The sequence below is a fragment of the Drosophila hydei genome, unplaced genomic scaffold (genome assembly GCF_003285905.1).
Source record: "Drosophila hydei strain 15085-1641.00,03,60 unplaced genomic scaffold, DhydRS2 tig00008119-arrow-pilon, whole genome shotgun sequence".
NCBI lineage: Eukaryota > Metazoa > Arthropoda > Insecta > Diptera > Drosophilidae > Drosophila > Drosophila hydei.
In genome coordinates, this window is record NW_022045830.1 from 2781898 (window position 1) to 2808617 (window position 26720).

Consider the following 26720-nt stretch of genomic DNA (forward strand, 5'->3'; position numbering starts at 1 on the left):
ATCATTTTTTCGAGTTTCAGATTCGACTCTGTTTTTGAATACCCTTTTGTCAGAAAGTGCATGTAAAAGGGTGGATAATATATAAAGCTTGGGACTTGTTGGGATTCTTAGGCTTTAGATACTAAAATGTTTGCATCAGCAATCTTGAAAGTAATATTAAGTAGATTATAATGCTTATTTCATATTATATTTTTAAATAATTACGGGGTATGTGCTTGTATATGTTACATATACTAGAGAATATCTGCTAGTAATATGTTCTACTAAGTTCCCATTTCTGAACCTCTTATTATTTTACAGAGTATCTACTTATCGCATACATAATTAGTCATCTTACCGTCTATATATCTGGGGCATCTGCAAGTTGATCTTCTAGTTTTATCAATTCAGTTCACTAAGCTCATGCCACAGAGTATCTACTAGTCGTTCATTTATCTAATCTCATTTTCTTATAAATAATTCAGCTTTTACCCATGTCAAACCTACATTAAAGAGTATCTAGAAGTCGCTCATTTCGTTTAGTTTCGTCGCATTTGGAGATTCCAAGAAAACTTGAAGCGACCCAGCGCAGAAATGCAAATCTCTGACGCCCTATTGTGCAGCCATGCCCACATTGTGTAATGTCAGCCGAGCTGCGAAATGAAGAAGCGAAAGCCAACGACAAAAGTAGTGGGCAAGCTGGCAAGCAGCTGGGCGTGGCAGCTGGCCGCTCTGCTTTTAATTGCACAGGTTTCACTTTCAAGGCATTTCATTTCATTAAAAAAATTGTCGTTATCTTTATGATCAGCATTCACACACACACTCGAAGACATATCAAAAGTGGCATTTCACTTTCGGTTTGTTGTTAACAAAGTTGCGTTTGTTCTTTTGTTGGCCAAATGAGCCGCTAGCTCAGCGGGCTCTTTTATGGCGCGCTCTGCCGACGGAGATCGAAACACAGCTGGACAGTTGCTCATTGTCATTGTCAACGACATTATGATCAGTGCAATCATTATGATCCGAGTGATCACTATTGATCATTAGCAGCTATATACGTTCATTTATGCGTTTTGTACATTCGTTAATTTGTTGACAATAAAAGTGCCAAACTGACAACTTTCACACATCTATCGACGCACAACGAACTCTTTAACTGTGTGTGTGCGCGTGTGTGTGTGTATGTCGAGTGTTGTCCGAACAGCTGCTCTTTACACTGCACTACGCACTATTTGTATTTGTACAAATATTGAATTATCGCTGCTCGTATTATTCAATGTCACCTGGAGCATATTCAATTAATGCTGGCTGGCTAATAGTCGGCGCATATTGCAACACTTTCACACACGCTGCTGCTGCCTCTGCCGCTGCAGCACCTGGCTGCCTGTGCAGTGAAATGGCCAGCATTTCAAAGCCAAATCCGTAAAGTGTGCATTGACCCATGCCCAAGCACTAACCGCAAACCGGAAAAGCGCACGGGGCACTGAGTAGCAGCAACACCAGCAACAACACCCAACAGCAACAGCAACGACAGCAACAATAACAACGTCAACCACAACAGCAACTGTAGCACTCTTCGGCTGTGGTTTATTACTGCCTTTGTGCAGTTGTTTAGACCATAAAAGGCCATAACAAAGTCGCACGTGCAGCGCATTCCAAACGTTGAGCCTCAAACCATTTTTTGGTCGAAAGCTTTTTAGCCCAGCAGCCGCAGCAGCAGAAGTGCTGGCAGCTGCGACTTAAACCACCACCTGAAGCCACCACATAAAAACTAGTTAACAGCGGTTTATGCGGTGCGTCTGTTAACGTAGACCGCAACAAATCGTGGTCTACTTTTTAGCTGCCCGCCGAGCGAAGCCTGGTGAAAGCCGCGCTCAGTTGTGCTTTAAATATTTGCTAAGCTTTAAGCTGTGTCTTGGCTGAAGCACCCTTTGTGAAGCGTGCTTTAAGGCTTAGCTGGAAATTTGCCAGCTTCTTTGTGTGCTTTAATATGCGATATGTGGCTACAGGTTTTGTGCGCCCGAGGATTGACAACATATTTAAAAGCAATTTGTATCAATTAAACCAATTCAAAATTGATTCAATTTTAGTATATAAAATATTTAACAAATCAATTAAAAATATAATTCAAGCAAATTGAAGTGGAGGCATTCTATAGAGCAAATCAATAAAAACAATAAAAATAATCATAAATTAAGTTTGATTAGTTTTTCGGTTGCTTGATAACTTTTGATAGTTCATATTCAAATTGTGCAATAGTTAAAACCCTAAACACATTGAGAATGGGTTAAGCAGCTATGACAGGTAAGTCGATATAAATGAAACAATGAGCTCTTCTACTGTGGGAATAATGACAGAATACTTATTGAAAAAAAAAACTATTATTTTGATGTATATATGATTTTTTTATGTTTATTCATAATTTATATAAATAGTTTTCCTTTTTTCAAGAGGTTATTGGAATTGCCTTTTTGGACACACTTTCACTTTCAATTGCCTCAGCAGCTGCAGCAGACGTCGAACACTCCAGAATGGCTCTGTGGTTGTATGATGCTGACAATGGTAAATGACGCCGTTAACTTGTCCCACAATGTCAATCGATTTGAGGCGTGGCAACAGCACAAGTTTCACTCGAACAAAGTCACGCAGTTAACTGGAAGAAATAGCGCGACAAACGGCAGCAGCAAATTGTAAAAAAAATTGTTAAATGCTACGCAAATATAACAGCTAGCGATAAGATGGCCCAAATGATCAGCAAGAAACAGAGAGAGAGGGAGGGAGAGCGAGAGAGGGGAAAAGAATCGCTAAATGCTCAAAAGGCAGACGCAGAGTCGGCGACACATTAATTGCCGGCATTTGTCGGAAGAAAGCCAAGTTAAGAGGCGACTGTCGGTAAACGGCACGTAAATCAGCCGTTGAGGGCAATGGCAAGCTCACAGCATCAGCGTTTAGACATCAGCCATCAGCCATCAGCCATCAGCCATCAGCCGTCAGCCATCGGACATCAGCCATGGGCCAAGTGCGCAGCCTCTTAACTGGGTCATATTCATAAGTAAAGCGCCCAGTACTAACAGCAGCAGCAGTTGGCCCTAACTGTTGCCGTTGCCAGTTGCCAGTTGCAGTTAACCAAAGTTGCTCGAACCGCTTGATGCTTCTTCACTTACTTTTTTTTTATTTTATTTTGGGAACTTTCTTCAAATTGTTGTTTAGCAGCAGACAACAATGCTTGGGCGAGAATATAAAAGACCGACAGGTGCAAAATATGCGTCTATTGTTGTGGCTGTTGTTGTAGTTGTTGCATTGTAGCTGCCCCCGTTCGGCTAACGCCTATTGAGTGAGCCCCGAAATGTTTGTTTTATTTTTTAGCAAATTGCTTTGTTGTATTCTGGCAACGATTAAGAGAGAGAGAGATGGAGAGACGGTCGAGGAAAGTGCAATGAAAATGAAGATTCACAAATATATATATATATATTTATACATTTAAGTGGGTGAAATTTGTAGAAAGCATCTTTGTTGGTTTTTGGGGCTGATAACAAAGAATGAAATGAAACGAAATGAAATGAAAGTGGAGGCCCAAGCAAATGCAAATTGTTAGCAGACAATGATGCGTATGAGTGATGCCTGCAATTTAAGTTGAATGGGCGAATAGTCAGAAAGGGGCATTGTTAAATGAAAGATATTTTCCAGTTTGTTGATATTTTTCGGAATTATTATTTGATTCTTTGATGTAGCAGCATTTGTTAAGATTTTCCTTTTCGGTAAGAGCAGGAAAACACAGTTTGAGTATGAGATACAGATACAGATAGAGAGATAGACAGATAGTTACAGATACAGGTACAGATTGAGATACAGAGAAGTAGATAGATAGATAGATAGATAGATAGATAGACAGATTGATGATAGATAGCAAACAGCGACAGTTAGCTTAGGCGACTGCCTTTGATTTATGGGCGCGACTAGTTCAAAGCATTTTGTGCACATAAATCAAAGCACAGCCGTGAAAATACAGTTAAGATAGTATGATATAGTGTCTTGAGTGCAGAGTGAAATTAGGTTGGGCGGTGTAGAAGCTGGGTGTTGGCTGTTGTTGTTTGTGTGTAAAGATGAAAAGTGAAGTTAAGTGTTGTTGTTGTTGTTGATGTTGTTCTTATTCATGTTGTTGTGTGTGTGTATGGAGTTGTTGTTCGACTGTCTCTCGTCTCTGAGAGATTACATGTGGAAGGCACTTAATTGGTTGAGGGCCATGCCGGCCCTGCTCTCGTTCACGTTTTTAGGTAAATAAATTAAAATAAATAATTTATAAATAAATATAAATATAGACATTAATGGTCATCAGTTTGTTTTTTGAGCAGTTTCGTTAGCGAATTTTCCTTCTTGTGACCATGGTTTATTTACCGCCTGGCCTGCTTGTAGCCCTGGTAGGCGATGGTCTGGGCGACTGGTGCGCTGTAGGCACCGTGCGAGTCCCAGCCGGAGTTGCCGCCCGAGGACCAGCCACCGCTGGAAGCACCGCCGCCTGAGGACCAGCCACCGGAGCTGACAGCAGCGGAGCCGGAGTTCTTGCCACCGAACAGACCACCCAGACCGCCGAGCAGACCACCGCCGCCGCCGCCAGAGCCGCCCAGGCGACCTAGACCGCTTGAGGCACCAGCAGCCAGAGCCAGGAAGAAGGCAATCACGGAAACAATCAGAGCCTTCTTGGCCATGAAGAGCAGACCAAAGATGGCGCCAACGGCGAGCACGGCAACCTTAGCACCAACACCCAGAAGGATGGGCAGGAACTTCTTCAACAGCTTCTTCTTGCGGGTACGCGACTCAACAACCAGCTCACGGAGATCGGCCTTGATGTCATCGGGAATGGCACGGGCAACGCTGCGGGCGGCATTGGCAAAGTTGAAGTTCAGAGAGCGCTCGGACAAGAAGCTCTTGGCATTGTCCATGAAATAGTTGCCCATCTCGGCGGTGCGTGCCTCGACAGTGGGTGCGGCCTCAACGGCAAGGGAGTTGTCCAACGATTTGCCCTGGCGTCCTTCATTGGCCTTGACCAGAGAGACACCGCCGAAGAGTTCGATTTGGGGATTTTCAAAGATGGACTTGGCCTTGCGGAAGAGCTGCAGAGAGAAAGAGAGACACGAAGAGAGAGAGAGAGAGAGAGAGAGGGGAAGCACAAATTAGCGAGGGTTGTTCAATTGGTTCACAAACTACGACTAAATATTTGGCAATTATTAACAATTATTGCTCATATTCCAAATGAGTGTGATTGGCGCACTTTCACTTTTGCCAGCGCATCCTTTGCACTTGTTATGTAACAAATATATGTATATATATGTTTGTATTTTTGCATGTCTTTAGAAGACTTTCACTTGCAGGTTCATTGATCAATCTTGCCGATGATATCATTTTCACTTTCACTTTGATTGATGATTATATATATATAATTTATTTTTTGTTCAAGTTCTTGTGTAATATGTTTAATCCTTGTTAGTTAATCCGTACCGTGAGCTGCAGACACGAGATGGAATCAGCTTCCAGGCATTTTGCAAATGCGCCGGGCTGTTCGTCGGTGGCGGCTGCCGCCTTAACAGGATCGGCCGAGATGCCGGATGCCAAAAGCAGGACACAAGCGGTGGCAACGAAGAACTTCATGGTTGTATATTTTTTGTTTTGAACTAAACTGAATTTCTTAAGCACCACCGAATTCACTGGTGTGTTCATTCGAATGGAACAAGCTGCGGTTTGATAACTTTTCGACTCTGTCAGGCTGTTTTTAAAGAGTTTTCAACCTAACGGACGCCTCGCCGCGGCATAACGTAAAATTATGTAAAAAGTGCACACACACACACTCACGGACGGAGAGAGGAGAGCGACCCAGCATTGGGCTCAAGCAGCGACGCCGACAGCGCAGACGCAAATATGTATAAGAGGGCCGCATAGCCGCTCCCTACACGTGCGGGCCGCGAGAGAGCGACGCAGCAGCAGCAGCAACAGCAACAGCATCTCAGCTCTTAGAAGACACATTAGGTGAGCAGCGACGCCAACGCAAAATGCTCACGCGCTTTTGTATGCTGTTGTTGCTGCTGCTGCCGCTGCTTCCGCATTAAAGAAAGTCAACAGCGAAGGCGACTGCGCAAGGGCTTGACGCAGCGTCGCGGCGTCGGCGCAGAGTGTGAGCGCGCGAGAAAGTTGCGTCTGCAGGCAGGCAGAAGAGCGTACATGAGCAAGCGCCAAGGTTGTCTGTCGTTGGCCAGGGCTGCCTCGCTCACACACACACACGCATAAGCATGCCTGCAGCCTCCGTTATTTCTCGCTCTCTCCCTCTCTCACACACACTCACACATATACGTAGGCAGAGAGTACGTTGGCTGTAGCATTCTTCGTTGAGTTATTGTTATTGTTATTGCTTTTCGCGTAAACTGTTGTTGTTGCAGTTGAAGCTACACAGATTACAACACATGAGGTGATAAACAGGTGCGCAGCTCAACCCTCCAGCCCCGCTCCTAAACTCTCCCCCCCAACATATGTAGCAGTCGCAACTAGTGTGCCATATTCTTCTTCAACCTTTGTTCATTTTGAACGCTTTTTGTTGTTGCTTTCGGCTGATTTTGGCCGCAAGAAATGAAAGTTGTGTGTATTATAATGTATTTTCATACTACTGTTACTCAGCTGCCCCTTGCTCCGTGCCCCTTCTCCAACTGACCCTGCCACTGCCTCTGCACCTTGCCCCTCTTCAGCTGGACTCATCTGCCCCGGGGCAGCAGGTCAGGTGGGCGTGTGGTTTACATTTTTTGTGCTTATCGCATGTGCGCGCCTTGAAATTACTTTTCATATTCGTGACTTCATAGTTGTTGTGGCTGGCTGCTCTTATTATTATTATTATTATTATTATTATTATGTAACATAAAACTACGATTTGTATCACAAAATGATATAATTAAATTCAGCACACTGAGTGCTAGGGGTTAGTGGGTGTGGCCTAGATCAAATAGTAATTATATATGTACGTTTGCAAAGGGTCAGGTCATAAAGAGTGAAAAGCAATCAAGTGATAAGCACGTTCTGCTAAGGGCAGGTGAAAATCGCCACACTCGCCCCGTCGCCTCTGCCTCACTTAGCTAACAATTAAATAGGAAAAAAGCGGCGACTGACTTTGCAATTGTGACACATTAGTCAACAATTTGAGCTCAGCAAAAGTGCAAATAAGCGCGCGCTTCAATTGCTCAAGTGAAATGAAAGAGAAATTACACGAAAAGCAAACAAAAACGGATATGAGCTCCGTCCGTCCGAGATGTGCGATAAATGATGATGGTCTAGCGAGACGGCGATGGCGTTGGCAATGGAGCTAGAGATGGATGATGTATGGGTTGCGTGGCCTGCCGTCAAAGCCATATTCACGCTCTGAGCACGCCGTTTAGCAGAAAATAAAAAAAACTAAGAGTCAACTATTGTTGGGGCCTATACTTTTTTGCACCGTCCTCCATTTCCATTTCCATTTCCATTTCAAGGTGAATGCGTGTTGAGATATGCGACACCCTTAGGCACTATCAACTGTCAGGCGGATCTGTGACTTATGAAACGGACGACTGAATCATTGTCATTATGCGGCATATTCGATGAGTGGCCGGCCACAGGGCGTATGAGTAATTCGTAATGCGTTACCACAATTTAATCAGCTTTCGTTGCAATAAGTGTGTGACGTCAATTGGTGTAACGGTAAAAACAGTGTACAAAACTCTCAAATTGCTCGACAAATACCTGAAACACATTTCGTAACCAAAGACACATTAAAAACGGGGCGCAGCACCGGCACTGCGCTCTGCCGCTGGGGAGAAAAGCAACGCAAATCGGTTCATCTACCATGTTGAAATTTCGATTTTCACCGGTCTGCAATCTCGACACACATTCAAATGCAAATGAGTTCAGCCACACACAAAGTTCCACACACACACACACACACTAACACCTGCACATCCGTTTACTCTAAATTATGTTGGTCCACGCACTGAACGCCATCAATCTGCCATGTGCCAACATGGCCAACAGTTAAAGCCATCAGCCATAAGCCGTAAGCTTTAAGCCAGGGCCATTCATGCGAAAAGCAGCCGGCCAAGTGTCGAGCGTCACTTTATGAATGAATTTCGCCGCAGTTGCAAAAGGCGTTGCCGTCCGCTCGACAGCTGCCACACGGGCTTCACTACTGCGGCAAGTGCCCAATGGCCAATGTCCGTCCAATGGCCAATGCAGTGCAAAGCAAACATATTGCCAAATGGCTTAACGCTCAACAAGAAATGGCCATAAATTTTCTGTCTGCAGCAGCACATTACATCAGCTATTACACGCACACGCATACATGCACACACACACACATAAGCACACACACATACTCGCGCACACTCACACATTTGGTAGCCGCAGCTATTTTTCGATTCACAGTTTCAGTCATTTATCAGTCGAAAGGATATTAAAATAAAAGCCATTTTGCAAATGAATTTGAGAGATCATTCTTTATCGTTAAATCCTGAATTATAAAATGCATTTATTCATATGCCTAACATATCTGTCATACGAAATGCCAGCCAATTGCTGAGCTCAAAATATTTTCTTATTTAATTGATTAATTTATCTCTTCGATGAAATAACAAAATCTTTTGTCTTTTCACTTTGACTAATTTTTATTTGTTCAAATTTATTGTTTATTTCATCTCTGCTTTCCACACACTTGGCATGCAAGTGCATACTGTTTCAGTATGCTTCACTTGAATGTATGGTTATGTTTTCTATGGATTAAAATTTGAAATATGAATCCTATTAAAAAGAGTTGATTTTATTATACGAAGGTTGCAGTCGGACGCTATCGACTACATAATACTCATTCACTTTCCACACAGTTTTTGTATCATGAAAGTATTAACACTTTATAAGAAGCGCGTGTCCACGAGCATATATTCTCAGTTTCAAGTCTACAGCTTCAAAAGCAAACAAATTGAAGGAGACAAGATGAATATTGCACAAAAGCAATATACTCTTTCCCATCGTGAATGAGTATAAAAATAGTTAAAAGCAAACTGGCTAGCATGCTATGCTTAATTAGAGTCTATTTAAAAATCTAAAAAAAAATATATATAATTGCAGCTAAATGTCTTTCCTTCTTGTGTGTTTATTTATGTATTTTACCTGTATGACAATTTGCTTCAAACTAAAGATTCCTTTTAATTTTATGGTAGAGGCGCTCTTCATTGCAAGTTAAGTATCTCTGGAGTCTTGCCAAAAAGGAATTCGTAATCTGTTAAGGACGCTCCTGTGGTACGTTGAAAAGCAGATATTTTGCTTTTTCATTTTCGAACTACATTCTTGATGAACATAAGAGTCTGTTTGCCAATGCAAAGTGCTTCTCTGGGGCTACTTAAAATTTCTTATTGAAGTTTTCTGCTGTGGGCAACATGAAAACAATTGCTGACAGCATTTATAAAATGTACTTAAACAAATGCTATAGTTTTTTATAAAAATTATTTTATTTAAAATAAAATATTGTATAAATTAAAGCTATCAAATATATAACGGAATAACTGACTAACTGAATTGAATTAATTTCTTTGTACAAATTAGCAATTCCCTTCTATGAAATAAAGACCACTAAAGAAAAATAAATAATAAAAAAAAAGTTTTTTAACATTTTTTATTTTTTCTTTAAAATACGTTAAGTATCTGATATTTTTTAATATCGACATCAATTGTCAAGTGAGAAAGCTTTTAGCTTTTTAATTTTTATTAATATATATACACATATATAAATATATATATATATATATATATATATATATGCATGTGCAGTTATTGTGAATCAGATGAAAATATGTGACACTTAATTTCTCATTTGTGATATATGCTGATAGTATCTGAATAGTTAAGCTAGTTATTTATGGATAGGGGCCTGGATAGCATCTTTACTGGTGTACTCTCTTCGCTGTTCTCACTTTCATTTCGCTTGGCTTCGTTTTGGACCGCAGAGTCATTTGTCAGGTGACGGAACGACGTGGTTCGATGGTTATTTTTTATTTTTTTTTTGTATTTTACAGTTTTTGGCTCTTGCTGTTTCAACAAAGTATTTGAATTAAATTAAAGTTAAAATGTGTTTTTGGATGAGAAAGTTTTTTTTTTACATTTGGCTTTTTGTGTTGTTTGCTTAATTTGCATAAGCAACAAAAGCGACTGTTAGAAACGGGGAAAATCTTTGCATTAGTAAACTCTTGCGACTAATTAGAAAAGATTTTCGTTTCAGTTGGCGTCGATGTTTATCGGCGGGGGCAAGAGGCTGTTAAGCTAACGGTACCGTTAATGTACCGTGTGTTGGCCAAATGACAGCGGCTGCGGCAGCGACAACGGCCGAAACTGAAGCAGCGACAGCGGCAGCGAAAGACAAGGGCAGGTAAATAGTTTCAGGTGCGATCCAATCGGTATCACAATTTCTCATTACTGACATCTTTCTTCAGTATTTTGCCAATCAATTGCCACATTGTGCGTATGTGTGTGTGAGTGTCCAGACGGCAGAAATATTTCTGATTTCTTGTTGGTTTTGCATTAAATTTTTGTGCCATTTGTTATTGAGGCCTCATGCAAAAAATATTTCTTTTGCGCCATGTAGGTGTGTTTATATAAATAACAACAGCAACAACAACAACAACAATAATAATAAACACGGCTACCAGAACAACAACAAGAGTAACCAAAAAAGAAGAAAAAGAAGAAGCAAAGCAACAAGAGCGAGGAGCAGCAACAATAGCAGAAGCAAAAATTTAATGAATAAATAACAACAATTTCTCGGAGAAAGTCGTGGTCAGAAGTAAGCCATATACAGCAGCCATAGCATCGGATACACAATACCAAACAACAGATACAGATACTAAAAACACACAAAGATACAATTTGCATTCAGATGCCCCACAAAACAAAAAAAATCCAAAATTTTTAGCTGAAATCGCGTCCAAAGCTATTGTTGATGCTTCCATTGCGGAACTATTCAATAATGGAAAGTGAAATGGAATATGATGCAATAAGGGACTTGCGGAGTTCTACAAAACACTATGAATTATATAAAAAAGTTCAGATTTTATATTTAGAATTTGATAGAAATTTATATAAAAAGCAAAAGCAAAGTTTATAGGTTTAAAAATTAATTAAAAATTAAATGCTCTTTTATTGAAGTTGCAGAATGAAATATAGATATATGTTCTGTACCTATCTAATATTTTATACCCCAAACATATACCAGCCTTCTAATATAACCTATGCTGCAACTTAGCTACCAACTAAATGGCAGAACAATATTTTTAGTAATTCGAAAAAATTTTCAATTTGATCAAAAACAAATATGCAAAATAATTTCTTTTTTTCCTTAACTGGTTATCATATAAAGTAAACTCAATAGCCTTTAGCATATCGAACAAAAATATTTGTAGCAAAGGCAATGTTTATACTGCAAACTAAATTGGTTCAGGCGAAACAAAGTAAGGAATATTTTCATTAAAATCCCATTACGGACCAAAAAAAACCACATCAAAGCAACTATATGCCTTATAAATATGTAATTAAAGAAGAAAATTTCACAAGCCATAAACTTGGTTGGTAAACTTTAATCTTATTCGCCTTTTGCGTTCGTTTGAATTGTAAGTAAATTTGCATAATAATAAAAAAATATTTATAAAGGCTAAAAAGACAACAAAACTGACCGACCTGATGCTGTGACAACAGACGTTCAGCGACGTTCCGTATAAAGAATTTGCGGTATTTGGGTTAAAAATTAATTTACATGTGAAACGGGCAGCAGCAGCAGCAGCTCAGCCGCTACAGCTGTTCATCAGCAGGTGGGCTGAGCAGTAGGACGGGGGTTAGCTTGTGGCAGCAGGAGGGGGTCATCATTGAAAAGTGAAATTTGTGGAAGCTGCGTCTGAAATGTAGGCTGCGTGACACTTTCAGTTAGCTTGGACGGTTCGGCTCTCGGTCATTTTCCAAGCTCATCGAACGACGATTAATCAGCTAATTTCTTTATGAACTTTCATTTATGCAGCAGCAGCACCGGCAACAGCAGCAGTAGCAGAGACAGAGACAAGAGCAGAGCAACGGTAGAGGCAGAGGCAGAGGCAGAGGCAGAGACAGTGGCTGAGGCAGCAGCCGCATTCAGACACGTTGCCTTCATCTGTTGAGAGACTCTTGTATTTTAATTGTCAACTGTGTTTGGCTGGCAGATTATGTGCAATAAAAAATCAAAAAACCGAAATTTAGAAAATCAATTTGGATTTCATTTCACTTGACGTCTTGGTCGAAGCGGGAACTTCCATAAAAGCGACAGCAGCTACCGCGTAATCGTATATCATATATGTATATATGTCTATCATATCACATCATATTTATATATAGATACAAATGTTATAAACAAACAAATTCACTTTTTATGAACTTATTTTATAATTTAATTATGCGACGGAGACGCTAAACTGCAGCCGACGCCTGGCCAAAGTCGAACTCGACTTGGCTCGAAATGCGAACGCGTTAAAAGCCGTTTAAAAGGGAAAGTTAACAGCGGCCACAGTTGAAGCCGCGCTTGAAGCCACAGTCTGAGCCACAGCCAGTGCCAAGGTTCGTGGTGCGAGGTAGAGCATGTTGCGCTCTTAAAGATATCCCTGCTGTGAGCTTAACGGGTTTTTCAAGTGCCCCAGCCCAGCCCAGCCCGGCCCGGACCAGACCGGACCGGACCGGCCCGGCCCGGCCTGACTTTAATTGATATTGTGTAACAGAACGCAGCGTGGCCAAAATAAATGTAGGTCTCTCTCATGGTAGTAATTTGTTGATTTTTTGTTGTTGCTGTTGTTGCCCGTGGCAGACAGTTGTTGTTGTTGCTGTGGTTGTGCTGCTGCCGTTGCTGCCGCTGGTGATCTCCAAAAAGAACCGTTGCGCTGCCAAAATAGAGTGAAAGTTGCCCGGCCAACCCGGCCTGTATGCAAATCGAATTAACCAAATTCACCAGAAATCCAAATCCAGATGAAATCTGAGACGCCGCCCAGAATGCAGCTAAAACCTTGTTATGGCATGCGCATCTGTTGCAGCTAAAACAGATAACACATCATACAAAGACTAACTGACAAATTAATGACAAAAAGACAAACAATAAACATGACAAAAAGAAGCGTTTCAAGTGGCATGCCGACTATTGAATGCTCTAAGAAATTAAAACTTATTGGAGGAGAGTAGAGAGTAGAAGCGAGAGGTATAAAAATTCTGGCATGAAGCCTAGCTGGCATAATGAAAGCCTACGATCTAACTGCGCGAAGGGGCTAAATATGGAATACTTGAATTTTGAGGAATAATTTTAAAAATCTTCTATTCATTGATAAACACAAGATGGAAAATGAATTAGGCGCCGTCTGAGGAAAAGTCTTTTTCTAACAGAAGCTATCTCTTTTTAGCTGTAATGCCTCATTTCTTTTTTAGGATACTAGCAACAGGATCAATCTAAGAATTGGACCGGGAATGTCATACAGCAATTTATAAATGCAAAGTTCAACCAGCAGACAAAATGATTATACCTCGCGAAAGGGTGTTAAGGCAAGCACAGCCAGAGTTGAAGTGTGGCTGCTGTGAATAGGTTGACTGCTGAATGTAGTTGTTGCTGCTGGCAACACAATGCGAGCTGAACTAAAATAAACTTTCACCAATTTCATAAAGCGAAGAGCAGCAGCAGCCGCAGCCGCAGCAGCCGCAGTCGCAGCTGAAGTAAACAAGACAAAGCCATGTTGCGACAGTGGCAGCAACGAGTGTTAAACAAAGAACCAACAGGCAGCGCATTCAGTGGCAGCTGGCGATTGCCCCTGCTTAGAGTAATTAAAAGAGGTTCCCCATTTGATGCACATAAATTAAATAATAAATTAAATCGATATAAATTAGTTAAAGCTACAAATACAAAACAAATACTGATGCACATTCATTTGAAGCTCAGCGCTGCCAAGCCCTGTAAGCCAAACGATGCTGCTGCTGCTGCTCTTGGACAATGTTTGTGGCACGACGGCGTCGCTTGTGATGATGGCCCTCGCCGGTAACATAGGAGATGCTGTGGCTGCTCTCGTGACCCTGCTGGGAGGCTGCTTTGAGCCCCAGAATGCCGGCCATCATGAGTGCTACCATGGCCACGCCCAACGCCTTCATGGCCAGAGCTCCGATGCCGCCCAGGCCCAGCACAGCCATCATTTTGCCAAACATCAGTGCCATGGCCAGCAGCAGGCCCTGTCCTTTGTCCTTTTTGCGTGCCTCTGCGTAATCGAAAGAAAAAAAATTGAAATAACATTGGAATTTATGAGTCCGAGTCGATGACAAAGCATAACTCTGCGTGTTTCGCGTCTAGACCTTGGCTCTGTGAGAAATAACTGCCTATTGTCTGCCATATTTAGTATGGCCAGGATACTAAAGGATCCAGTTACTGATGTAAATGGGAATTGAAAAAATGAAACATAGTGCAGAGTCTCATCGATTACTTACGCCTTGGGACTTTAAGAGCTGAAACTGAACTTTTCCTCATATGAATATATAGTGAATTCCGATCCGTTAAAAAAAACTTTTTATCAGTTATCCCACTTTATGTCTCGGAGCAGAGCTTCACTCAGCTGACAGTTGAAATATATGTATTCTATGAACTGATTTTACTGCGGCGCTTGGAATATTTAATAACACCCACAGCAAGTGGATGAAAGTTAGTTCTTAAGTTGGTAAACACTTCTGCAACTTTTTGGACAAATTTTTGTGGCACGGTTTTGAGGAAATACCGAAAACTTAATGGCAACAAGTGTCATAATCCCATTACCAACTTTTCCGGCAAATTGAACAGAAAATGCAAATCATTTGCCCCACTTTACGTACAGCCCACCCACCTGCCACTGTTGCGCCACTGGGACTGGACTCGTCCAGCAAGTCGGCCAGCTTCAGGTTGAGCTCGTGCGTGCGTAGATACGTCGACAGGCTGTCCAGCAATGTGGCATCCGCATCCGCATCGGTGGCTGCCGTCGGTGGCGCCTCCACCTCATTGGGCAGTGGCACTATCTCCAGACCACGCATTATCACCAGGGGCTTTTCACTCTTGCTCAGATTCCGCAGCACATTCCGCATGGCGCGCTCGCCGCGACAGAGCAGCGTGGCGGGATCCTTGCTGCAGTTGTCCAGCTGGGCGCTGGCCAGGCACAGCAGGCAGAGCAGGCACAGTGGCGTGGAGTAGAGTGGAGGACACATGTCGCTCGAGTGTCGTTTGCGTATCAACTAAAGGCCTTGACAATGCCATGGTCATATTTTATAGCTAACTATTCTGAGGCGCTTTCCCAAGGCCAGGCCAAGGCATTCAAGCGAATTGTCACAATTGAATCGAAACAGAAGCTAAAAATAACATAAAACAATAGCTTCGAAAATATATTTAAGTTTAAATGCTTTCTGTTTGCGTTGCGTTTTTCGCGTTTGCATTGCAATTTTCTTCTTCAGTGGCCGCTGCAATTTTCAATTTTCAACGGTCAGTTGGCCAGACAGTTGGTCGTGTGTTTCGCTTCGCTGCGTCGGCCACTTCGCATGGCCCGAAGCCTCAGAAAAAAATAAAATGAATTTAAAGCATAGCTCCCCACTCTCAAGATCTCGAAATTATACTAATTAGTGCTACTCAAAGTGCTACAGGTTTGTTCCTAACGCACACCTTACAGATTACAATGTGGTTCACACAATTGTCTACCAACTGGGCCTAAACAGCTCTATTAGCCCTCTGTAACATGCGTGTCCCCATGCCCGGCTAGAAAAGCGAAAGTTAGCTCAAATTTTGATTGCTTTGTCGAATGCGTCTCGAAAAACGTCTTTAAGCTGTTTAATAGTTTTTGTTTTGTTTTGTTTTTTTTACATAAACCAAAAGCAAATTTGAACCCATGGCGACCTCTTTTATACCCTGAACCTCTTGCAACTGCATGTACAAAGTGGGGCCTCATGGTTTCATGCCAATCTATGCAACAGTCAGAAGGAGTCTTTAATGCTTTTACTAAACCTTAGCAGTCTTATGCATCTGTCGATAGCTGTATTGGTTTTCGTTTAAAGTTTGAGTGAAAGCTATTTAAAATTGGAATTGTAACCTAGTAGTACATACAATTAGAAGTCCGTGATCAAGTTACATATTAAATGATCGATTATATTCATAATTTCGATAAGTATCGATTTTAGCTCATGTGTATTTAAAACAAGTGCAGAGCTGCAATAAATAGAGAGGGAACAAGGTTCTAAGAGAAAATTTGAACAACTGCAAAAGCTACTAAGGGTAGCTTTTAGTTTAATCACAAAGTAATTTTATTTTTATTTCGCCATAGTGCGCCGTCCAGTGCTCCCCATGGCTGAGCTGTCCGCCCTGTACTGCGATAAGCTTCTTCGGATCTATCGCATGCGTTTCGTAAGCTGACTAACACCTTTCGACTATTTTGTAATAGTGCACAATGTATTAATCAAATTGACGTGACTCCAGCTACAATATTCCATCAAAAGAAATCAGCATCATTATCATCATTATTATGATGACGATCGTCGGCAGCATCGAATGATGATCGACGTAGCTATTCACAAAAAGCAATAACTTTCACTCTCGATGTATTAATTTTTATATTTAACATATTGTTGTTCACACACACATACACACACATGCTTTATATTACGGGAAATTTGTAGCTACTCAAAAAAAAGTACATATATATATATACGTATTGTATCCGCAATAAAAACAAGTCAAGTCGAAACGTTATTGAACTGCGCTCGAGCCTCGCCGCATGTGAAGTCAACCAAAATTGATCTGAACTCGTTACGTTTGGCTTTTTTTTGTTGACGTTGACGGCAATAAAAAGAAAGTATCTACCAGCCACTCATCTACCCAGCAGCAGATCATCGAGGGGCAACAGCAGCAGCAGCAGCAACAGCATTTGGTGTCCATCGGCGGAACCCGTTGCTCTGCTGCATGGAAAGCGTTCGACGGACCAAAAGTCCGATTCGTTTCATTTGAGTGTGCGACTATTGTGAATTCATTCACAGCACATTGTTACAGATTTAATTGTTGTTGTTGCTGCTGCTTAGATCTGTATCGGCAACTTGTTATAATTGATTGTTGTGCACCATCATCATCATCGTAATCATCGTCATTTCTATTGAAGTTTTCGTGGCTCCAGTTTCAATGAGCTGTGCATTGAATCTCCTACTGATTGAGTGCCAGTGCAACTAGTCTACTGCAACGTGGGTGGGTGGGGGTTTCAATGCAATCAATGGACCATCCATCATGGTGAAACACCCTATTAGAGAGACTGGATGAATCGACAATAATAGTTTTGTACTGTTACAATTGTTGTTCTGAACTCCTTTCAGTATTAATCATGCTTCACTTCCTTCAATGAAAGAGTTGTCAAAGTGGTTGGCTGGACTAGAAGATACTCCGTATTTCGTTTAATTGATTATCAAATTAAATTGACTTCATGATACCCTATACCAATAATTCTTTTACCCATCTTTAATATTTTTAATAGAATCTTTTTTATATAGTGAACTTTAACTTCTACAATTGTATTACATGAGGTTTTCTTGACTAGCAGAGACTTCTTTTAAGGAAAAGAATTGTTAACGAACTTTAGTGTTTACAACTCATCTTCTATGCACCCTCCAGGGGCATACCCTTTATCATGTTTCGGAGAAAAGCCTTAGAGTGCTTTGGGAGCTTCCCTAAGTTTTTCTGTTTTCTTTAATTTGACCTGCTGAACTATTAATTATGTACTCAGCTTATTGATCTGTTGTACAACCAGATACCCTATACTTTGATATACAAATACATTTTTGCTTATTATGCACGCTCTACTGAAATACTCTACAATATATTTCAAAACAAATTTTGTGTATTTTCCTTACTTCTAGTGCTTTCCATTGTAACCTTCTCGACCTAAGGATACCCTATCATAATTTAGAAGTATTGAGTTTTCAGTTGTTTTTTTTTTTTTGTTGTGTTGACTTAGGGCGGGTCAAGTCAACTGACTGTCTTTCGTAATTGTCTCGCATACTTTGACGGCAAAGGGTCGCATTCCGATTCCTTTCGCATTCGTTTTTCTTGGCCTTGTTCATTTCTGAAATTGAATTTAATTTTCCAGAAAGTTTGACTTTCTGTAATAAAAATTGTCTGGTCAATGTCTTCTTTGCATTCTTCACTTTGATTGCATTTTTAAACTCGCATACAAAAGTCTTGGCCCGCAGTCAAAAATCGGCTAAATCTCGTCTTATTGTTCGCTGGCAGCTTATTATCAAAGCGTCGTCCTTAGTTTCGGCCTTTGTATGACTCTTTCTTTTAATGTCTTTGTTTGCTATTAAAGTCCGTTTTCACTTTTGATACAATCGACAAAAGAAAAAAGTTGGTAAACAAGTTTCTTATCTTCTTCCATTCCTTAAAGTTGCTTTGAATATATTTTGGTATTGAGATCTTTTATTTCCCTAGTGCATTATTCTTAAGTCTTATTGTTTAGTTGCTTAAGAAACTGAGAAGCAAATTCAAATTGTTTTTTATTTGTCTGTTTATATTTTTATGAACGTTGTCTTTGCCCAAGTATACTTGGCTCAATCAGACAGAATTCATAATAAATCCTTGACTGAAGCTGGGTCTGTTAAATCCAGCAATGTAAACTAAAGTCTAACAAATGAAACAACATTCAGCTGCATTTTGATGTGAAGCGCGCCGCAAAGGCTGCCACAAACGAATAAGCGCCCGAAAGTGTGCAACGCATTGTAATGAAACCACAGTTGGTATTGGATTAGCATGCCACATACGTTTTAATTATACATGTAGTTGTGGAACCGCCTATTTGATGGCGGAGTTCAAACACAGACAGAGCCGGCGGCTCGGTTACTGTTTGGTCCCAACTGTAAAGTAATTTAAGTAATTGTGGCAAGTAGGATCGCAAATTGAATTTGGGGCTGGTACAGTGGGAGCAGCTGCTGGTGCTGGTGAAATCTAATGAAAACGAGCGAGTCATTTTAATTAGAAAACAATTAGATTAAAATAAATTAAACGAATCGCTGGGCGCAGGCAATCGATCTACCAACTGCAGAATACAAACAACAAGCCAGCACCACACGAAAGCTCAACAGCAGCGAAATTTGTGCCAGAGAAAATAAAACAAATATAACAACAACATAACAACATTTAACTGCTCGACTCGCCTCGCCGCAACGTCTGTCAGACTGCAAACAATTAAAGAAAAAATCAACAATCGCACTGCGAAAAAGAAATGAAAAAATATATAAATATATACAAAAAACTACAAATATATTACATTAATTTAATTGGCAATTGCTATTTTTTCCTCTCCTTTTTTTGCATGTCTCTAGGCCATTCAGTTGTCCCGCCGAAGACATGCAGACATGCAACAGTATCGAACGAGAACATTTCGTTGTTTTACGCCAGAAAACTCTTTAATAATTGAAGCACTATTTAAGCGATACATAAATAATTCAGTTTTCACTTTTCGCTTGTGATTTTGTTTGGTCTAGCCTCAGGCGGCGGCCAAAAAGGACGCCAAATCAACCTTAGCAAAAAATTGAAAACTTTGTATGAACAACAATCAAAAACAGTCCGCGACAAATAAAATAAGTTACAAACAAAATAATTTGGGGTATAGGCAACTTAGTGTTACCCTGTTGAGTTGGATTGAAATTATATAAGAAAATAATTCAAATAAAGAAAATCAGTATTTACAGTAATTTTAAAAGAGTATGAGAGAATGTTGATTTATAAAAGATTATGAAAGAATTTTAGTATTTTATTATTATTAAGTGTAGAACCTTTACAATCAAATTTAGTACCTTAACAACACATGTAAATATATGGAATTAGAGCCAAACCACAGTCACATTATGAGGAATTAAAAGGAGATAGTTTACAGCATTCCCATCGTTTTGGCAAAGCCTTGGCGTTTAAGTCGTCTTAGGGGTCTGACAGGGATTAGACCTCTTGCAAGTAGGCTTCGGTGTCGTTGCAATCTATCCGTGCATAAATTTATAAAAAATTCTATTTGAGTCTTAAGTGATTGGGACATTTTCAGTACCTCTAAATATCTACTTAGTTCTATTTAGTTAGACATATAAAATGAACAGAATTGGAGTGGATACAGCTTGGGTCAGTTTTGTACGACTTTCACAAGCTAAGATACCCGCTCAATAGTTGCCTAAGCCCGCTTTTGCTTAATCGCCAGCTTTTGTATGGGACTTCAAACAAATAGCAAATACGGCATACTGCTGCTTTTGACAATTGCCGTTGGCAGCAAATAACTTTTAGAGTAAATAATTTATTTTTCATATAAATTATGAAACGCAATTTCGTTAAGTGCAATTGAAAAACTTTCACGACTAACTAGCAGCTGCAGCCTGCCCGCGAGCAGCGAGTCCTTTGCCCTCGGTGCAGACATTAAAGTCAATATTGTTGCTAAAGGTGTGGCTGTGGCCTGAATTTAAGTGGATCCGGTGCGGCATGTGTTGCAAGTCAAGGATCATTAAACTTAAGAGGCACACATGGCCCACACACACGCACAGCTGACACAATAGATTGTCGCAACATGGATTGGCATCGGATTACCACTTTCTGTGCAGTGGCAATGCCAACGCCCGCAACAGCATGCCGAACGGCGTCACTTTCCCTACCAGAGCATTGGATGACGTGCCGTGCACGGTCACGGCCGGTGGACTGAACTGGACTGGCTGCGATTGGAATGGAATGGAATGGAGCGGAGTGAACTGGACTGGTACCTGGACATGGTTGCAATTGGGAGCAGAGGCAGTCGCTTTCTTGTTAAATGAAACCACGGCAAACTCTTCGCATTACTTGCGCTTTTGTGCCAGCACGTAGCTGCGCTGGCATTGAAATCGAAGAGAAGAATAGTGCGTAGATTGGGTGTCAGGTTGCCTCAAGGCATGCAGCATGCGTCAAATGGCAACTGCCAGCAGGCAACCTGTCATTCATTCCATCGGCTTGGCTGCTGCGTCTGGATTATGGCTATTATGTTGCACAGATAAAGCAGCCGATAGTTGGCCAGGTGCAAAATGGTGCCGCAGCTTAAAACGGTTGAGGTCTGATTGCCATTGCCAAAGTCTTTAAAATTACAGTGCAACAAGCAGCAAGCAGCAAGCGGCAAGCAGCACGAGGCAAACAGCCAGTGGCAAGCGCCAAAATCTGCAGCAATTATATCGAGCAGTCGAGTAGCCTGCGTGACTGCCTAAGTGAATTCGTTATTAGCCAAATGCAAGATGCAGCGCCAAGTGCTGACGCTCTTCGGGCCGCCTGCGCCCCTCGCGCCCAGCCTGGCCACATGTGCAACAGAATGTAACTGAGCCGCTGAGTGCTGCTGAATGTGGTTCCAGCGGCTACTTATGAAAAACGAGAGCTAATAGTTCGTTTCACTTTTCTTTTATTATTTATTATTTATTTATATGCATCTGTTGGCAATTTTGTTACACTTGTTGACTGCTCCCGACTCCCAATCGCGGCGCCGAGGCGTGGTCACACAGCATGTGGCGCTGCACAGCCTACCCCACCGACCCCGCCCCCGTCCCACACTGTCTGGCGTTGTCTTAATTGCCCGCGCTGGCATTGTTTGCTTTTACTTTTGCCTGCAAGATTGTTTTGCGCAAATTACTCGCAAATTAATGAGCAGAAAATTAACCACATTAGAGCACTGCATGGCTAATGTGGTGGGGACGCGAACAGGTGACTGCAACAGGATGGCTCGCATTTGTCGTGCAGTTATTGCAAGTGCTAGCAATTAGTTTAGCCCTTGCACCTTTGACAGTGTCAAACTCCAGCAGAGATCACAGCGTCGCATGCAACATGTGGCAAAAGAAGGCGAACAAAACTTAGTAACTGTCAGTGATGCAGCAGCTGCACAGTGGAACAATTTGAGTTGATTTGCTACATGGTAATATGATAACATTTGCTATTATTTATCATTGATTATTAGATTTTTGATATATATGAATACATTATACAAATATATATAAATTAATTTTTACAACCAATCGACTGATTTGTCACTTCGAGTTGGTGGCACGATCTTTTATGAAATGGGCAACATTAGCTCTATCTACTTTATAATTCCAAAATACCAAAATACATTTTAATACACATTTCAATATACATTTAATATAAAATGATATTTAATATATTTAATTTATATATATAATTAATTTATATATATTTAATATATATATAGTATTAAAATACCACTCGTTTAGTATTTTTTTATGCAATTCTTCAGGCTTAGCTTTAAATTATTACTCACTAATTACTTTAGACTAATTATATTTATAAATATTTATAGTTTTAACTCATTAGTCATCAGATGCCAGCTCTTTCTAAACCTAGCTCAGCGCAACTTGACATAAAATATATCAAATATTTCCTGAAACCTTTCCTATAATTACACAATCTATAACTCCGTGCTCCGCTTAGCAGTTTGCTATTGTCCATAGCCCTAAAAAAAAGATATTGTATAATAACTAATTATTAATTTATTAACATTGATTATTTTATTTAATTTTAATTGATAAACTTATAGTATTACTCATACGACCTGTTGTAAATTAGTATTTATATAAATGCAGTTATTTATTGAAGTTATCTTACGTAATTTATTCAGTTTTTTTATTAATACAATACAAAAAAATGTTCTCAATTGCTAATTCTACGCTCTGTTGTGCAGCTATGAGATTTCGCTGTGTTCTATCGGTGTTGCACCACGGTGCATGGCATGTCTGGCTGCTGCAATTGGATGTTGCCGCCCGGTGAGCGATGGCCGACACTCAGCTGCTTGTCTTGAAATCAAAACTGTAGCAAAGTGGTTCACAGCATAATATGCCTAGGCATAGCAGAGATGCCGACGCCGACGTCGCTGGTCCGTGGATGCTGCTGCTGCCGCTGCAGTGGCTGCGGCTAACAATAAAACTGAGTTGCATGCAACAGCAAGTAATTAGTGTTTATAGCGGCGTGTTGCAACGCGCTGCAGCTGCTGCCAACTACGCTGAAGAATATCCATATGAAGGATACGCCGCGTACTCGTGCTCGTCCTCGTCCTAATCCTGTGCTGTGGTAGTGTCTCTTGATATTTGCGTGCTGCGCTGTACTGTGCTGAATAACTGTTGGATTAGATAAAGACCATTGTATCAATAAATTTACGCAAAATAATGTTGCACTACATCGCTGCCAGCTGCGCGTTGGTGGCGCTTCTGTGCGCGCCGCCAAGCTCTGCGGCAATCCACAAACGCAGTGGAGCGCGTACGGGCAATTCGGTGGGCACCGAGCCAGAGGCGACGTCTACGCAAATGCATAATGTCGAACCGAGCGCAGAGAATACGGATCTGCTGGATAAACTAAGCTGGAAGTGCGCCAACAATGCCAGCTGCCTGCATAGCGTGGCCAATGGCATTATGTCCTCGTATCGTCGTGGGGAGACGATTAAACTGGGTCTCTTCGACTTGGTTAAGCTGCCACCTCTGGATGAGGCGCACAAGCACAAGTGGGGCACTGGTCGCGGTATGTCCAGCTTCATGGATTTCGTCAGCGGCAATGCAATTCGTGTGCCTGTGGGGCCGATGGTGTTCAGTGTGCAGCGGGCCGAGGATGACAGCGACTACATTGAAGTGGCGCTGCTGAAGAAGGCGTCGAGTGGCACAGGTAATGGCCCTTGGCTCGCTTGATTGATCTGCACCTAATTGGCAGGCCGTGCGGTCACTTAATTTCATTCGGCATCTGAAAACATATGCTATTCAATTGGAGTACATTTACTTCTGTGTATTTCGGAGTAGTTGTTATGCAGCTCACAGTCAGCTGCCAGTTGACTTAATGCGACAGACTTGTTTGTACCTTGGGGCAACATCTGTCAAATGCCTAACCTTGGCAGGACCTCTGGCGCATATAAATGGCCCAGTGGCTAGTAGGCCTGCTGCTCTAGCAGCCATTATTTATATTCATTAGGTGTGATGCTCGTTGAAAACATCAATCATATCAGAACGCTACAATTCAATCCAGTCCAAACTACTATTATCCAACAGCCACCCACTACCCACACATACACACATCGTGCTACATTAAAGCCATAAAGCTTAAAACGTGTCCTGCTTTCATAAATTTGTACATAACAGGACGTCTGCAAGGCAACGGCGGTGGGGGCGGCGGACTGCTCGGCGGCGGAGGCGGCGGCGGCCTTCTGGGCGGTGGTGGCGACAGCGGCGGTGGTGGCCTGCTCGGTGGACGTCGTCGACACCAGCATCAGGATAAGAAGCAATTCCAAATGTACATACCCATGTATCTGGCCGCCACAACCTTTGGCTGGACCATGGTGGCAGCCAAGGCGGTGGGTCTGCTGACCCTCAAGGCTCTAATCCTATCAAAAATAGCCTTTGTCGTGGCAGCCATTGTGCTGATCAAGAAACTAATGGACAATGCCAGTGAAAAGTAAGTCAACATCATCTGCGCCAGAGCACATCTAATCTCCATTTGCAGAATGATGTACCAGTTCCCTGAGCACACGCCCTACATGATGCCCTATGGCATGGACTATCCCATGCACTCCGCGGACATCTCGCCAGAGATGTTCCCCGGTGCACTGCACCAGCTGGCTGTTGCCGGCGGTGGCCAGATGCCACACCCAGGCCATCCGGGCCTGGAGAGCATGGGCGCTGAGAGTCATGTGCAGTCGCAGGTCTCAGGCGATGGCAGCAACAACACCAACCCGCTGGCCGCCCTTGGCGCGTATGGCGGGCTGGGGCATAAGATCAAACGTGAGGACTCTTGGAAAGCGAAGAGTAAGTGCATTGCGTGCGGCGTCATAAAACAGTCTTACCCTTGTTTCAGATAGCCCACTCTATGTGGCCTCTGCGCTCTGCTAGTTCGCCAGGTCAACGCTGGCGCAGCTCTGCCCAGATCGATGCCAACGTGCTCGCCATGGCCACATCCGTGGCCGAGGCGAGCGTTGAGGCAGCTGATGATGAGGATGACGATGATTTCTGAGTAGTGTATATATCTTAGATTTTGATTTGATTTCGAACGGGCTCTGAGGCTTTGGGTTGGCTTCCTTAAACAAATCTTATGGCTTTCAGGAAATGAAATGCCTTTGGTAGATGCTTTCAAATCTTTAAGCCTTTCAAATATTTACAACTCTTAACTTGTGTATCTTCTCTCTATAAGCACTGATACTAAAAGCATAAGGAACATATTGGAGTGAGATATTATTATTCTATCGTCTGACCTGTTCAATTTGCGACCTGTGCACTTTTAAACATTAGCCTGAAGCGAAAGATTCTTCGAGAGCATTTATTTTTGTTTATTTCTTCATCTAGCAGCTATAATATAATCTAGGCGATAGAAAGCTATATATAAAATATATAAAGAAAATATAAGTAGACATTTAATAGGAATAGGATCGTAATTAAGGAATATGTATCTCATACCTTATAGAAATTCTTTCGTATTATATATTACACATTTTTTTATTATAATTCCTAACTCATAGTCGCAAAATAATTTTCTTAAGGCTTATGCTGCTTGTGAGCTAATGCAAGCATCTATTTCATCAGCTTCCTCTATCACGAAGGCACAATCTAGACTGCTTCTACACCTAAAGCCATTTCATATTTCACTTGAGTCAAATTTGGCAATGTGAAAGCAAATGTAACTAATTTTCCAACTGCCACCCAATGCCAGTAAAATCCTCTCTCGAAATTCCAAAAATACCCTTGACAAACTGTGTGCTGCACGACGCTGTTTGCATTTGCTTTGAGACCATTTTAAGCCAATTTGTGGCTGAAATATTGTATGTGCCCGCAGACTTGTTGCTCGCTCGTTGAGTTGGCACTATATTGGAATATGCACTACCTATTGCTTATTAAATTGCAAAACTGTGAGCGGACAGGCTGTCAAGTGGAGCACGTTGCAAAGTTTTCTAATAAGTCGTATCACTGTTTGCAGAAAGTTTCAGTTTAATCTAAGCTAAGTGGCCCTAAAGTCAATGCTGCTGGCATTTTGTTTCCACTTAATTCAACAAAACCGCAATTAAAAGAAACACTCACACACAGCCACTCAAACTATCTCTCTCACACATACACATACACACAAACTAAACTCTCTCTGGACATATATTAAATCGCTGCATACTTTGCGGCTGCACGTAAAGCAAGCACACAAGCGGGCTATCAAAAGGAGAGTCGAAAGTTTGGCTACTGATTGCGAACTTATTGCGTACTTTGATGAGCTATTTATTAAAACAAGCAGCGAGCGTAGGTACTGATAAGTGTATTCGTTGCAGCCACGCCGGCAAGACGCCCCCTCATCTACAACTACATGCAGCCACAGATGCCCTTCTACCGTTCGTAGGGGCCAGGCTTGAGCCAATCCGTGCAGCTTTTGGCCTCTACCGCTACCAAAGACCGTGAGACGACAGTGAAAAGGAGAAGGTGAGGAGGTTCTGCTGCCATAACAAATGAACATCTGATGCCCGGCAAACGAGGAGTGCTCTACGCTGCTTAATTAACATTAATTATTTATTTATTGCTATTTATGTTTATTTATCAAATTGTTTATAGTCTAGAGTTAGGTCTAACACACACACACTTAGTTAAAAATACCAGAAACTAGCAACAAAAAATGCTACAAAAACTTAAAAAAAAAGATAATTTATTAA

General features: G+C 41.5%; 3 protein-coding genes across 4 annotated transcripts; 1 reads left to right on the top strand and 2 right to left on the bottom strand.

Moving 5' to 3' along the window:
* Positions 1-4367: 4367 nt before the first annotated feature.
* Positions 4368-5691, bottom strand: LOC111594602 (keratin, type II cytoskeletal 1). The gene is made up of 2 exons (XM_023307966.2): positions 5473-5691; positions 4368-5087 (listed from the first exon to the last, which is right to left on the bottom strand). The coding sequence occupies exons 1-2, from the start codon at positions 5689-5691 to the stop codon at positions 4368-4370; spliced, it is 939 nt and encodes a 312-aa protein (XP_023163734.2).
* An 8268-nt stretch (positions 5692-13959) lies between these two features.
* On the bottom strand, positions 13960-15243 carry LOC111594443. Its single transcript, XM_023307730.1, has 2 exons — positions 14904-15243; positions 13960-14273 (listed from the first exon to the last, which is right to left on the bottom strand). Exons 1-2 carry the CDS (start codon positions 15241-15243, stop codon positions 13960-13962), a joined length of 654 nt encoding a protein of 217 aa, XP_023163498.1.
* A 7983-nt stretch (positions 15244-23226) lies between these two features.
* Positions 23227-26413, top strand: LOC111594607. Of its 2 annotated transcripts, none has more exons than XM_023307982.2 (4): positions 23227-23716; positions 24184-24496; positions 24545-24852; positions 26346-26413. In XM_023307982.2, exons 1-4 carry the CDS (start codon positions 23227-23229, stop codon positions 26411-26413), a joined length of 1179 nt encoding a protein of 392 aa, XP_023163750.2. The 2 variants fall into 2 exon arrangements, with proteins under 2 accessions (XP_023163750.2, XP_023163751.2); XM_023307983.2 differs by having other exon boundaries at positions 24545-24846.
* The last annotated feature ends 307 nt before the right edge of the window (positions 26414-26720 follow it).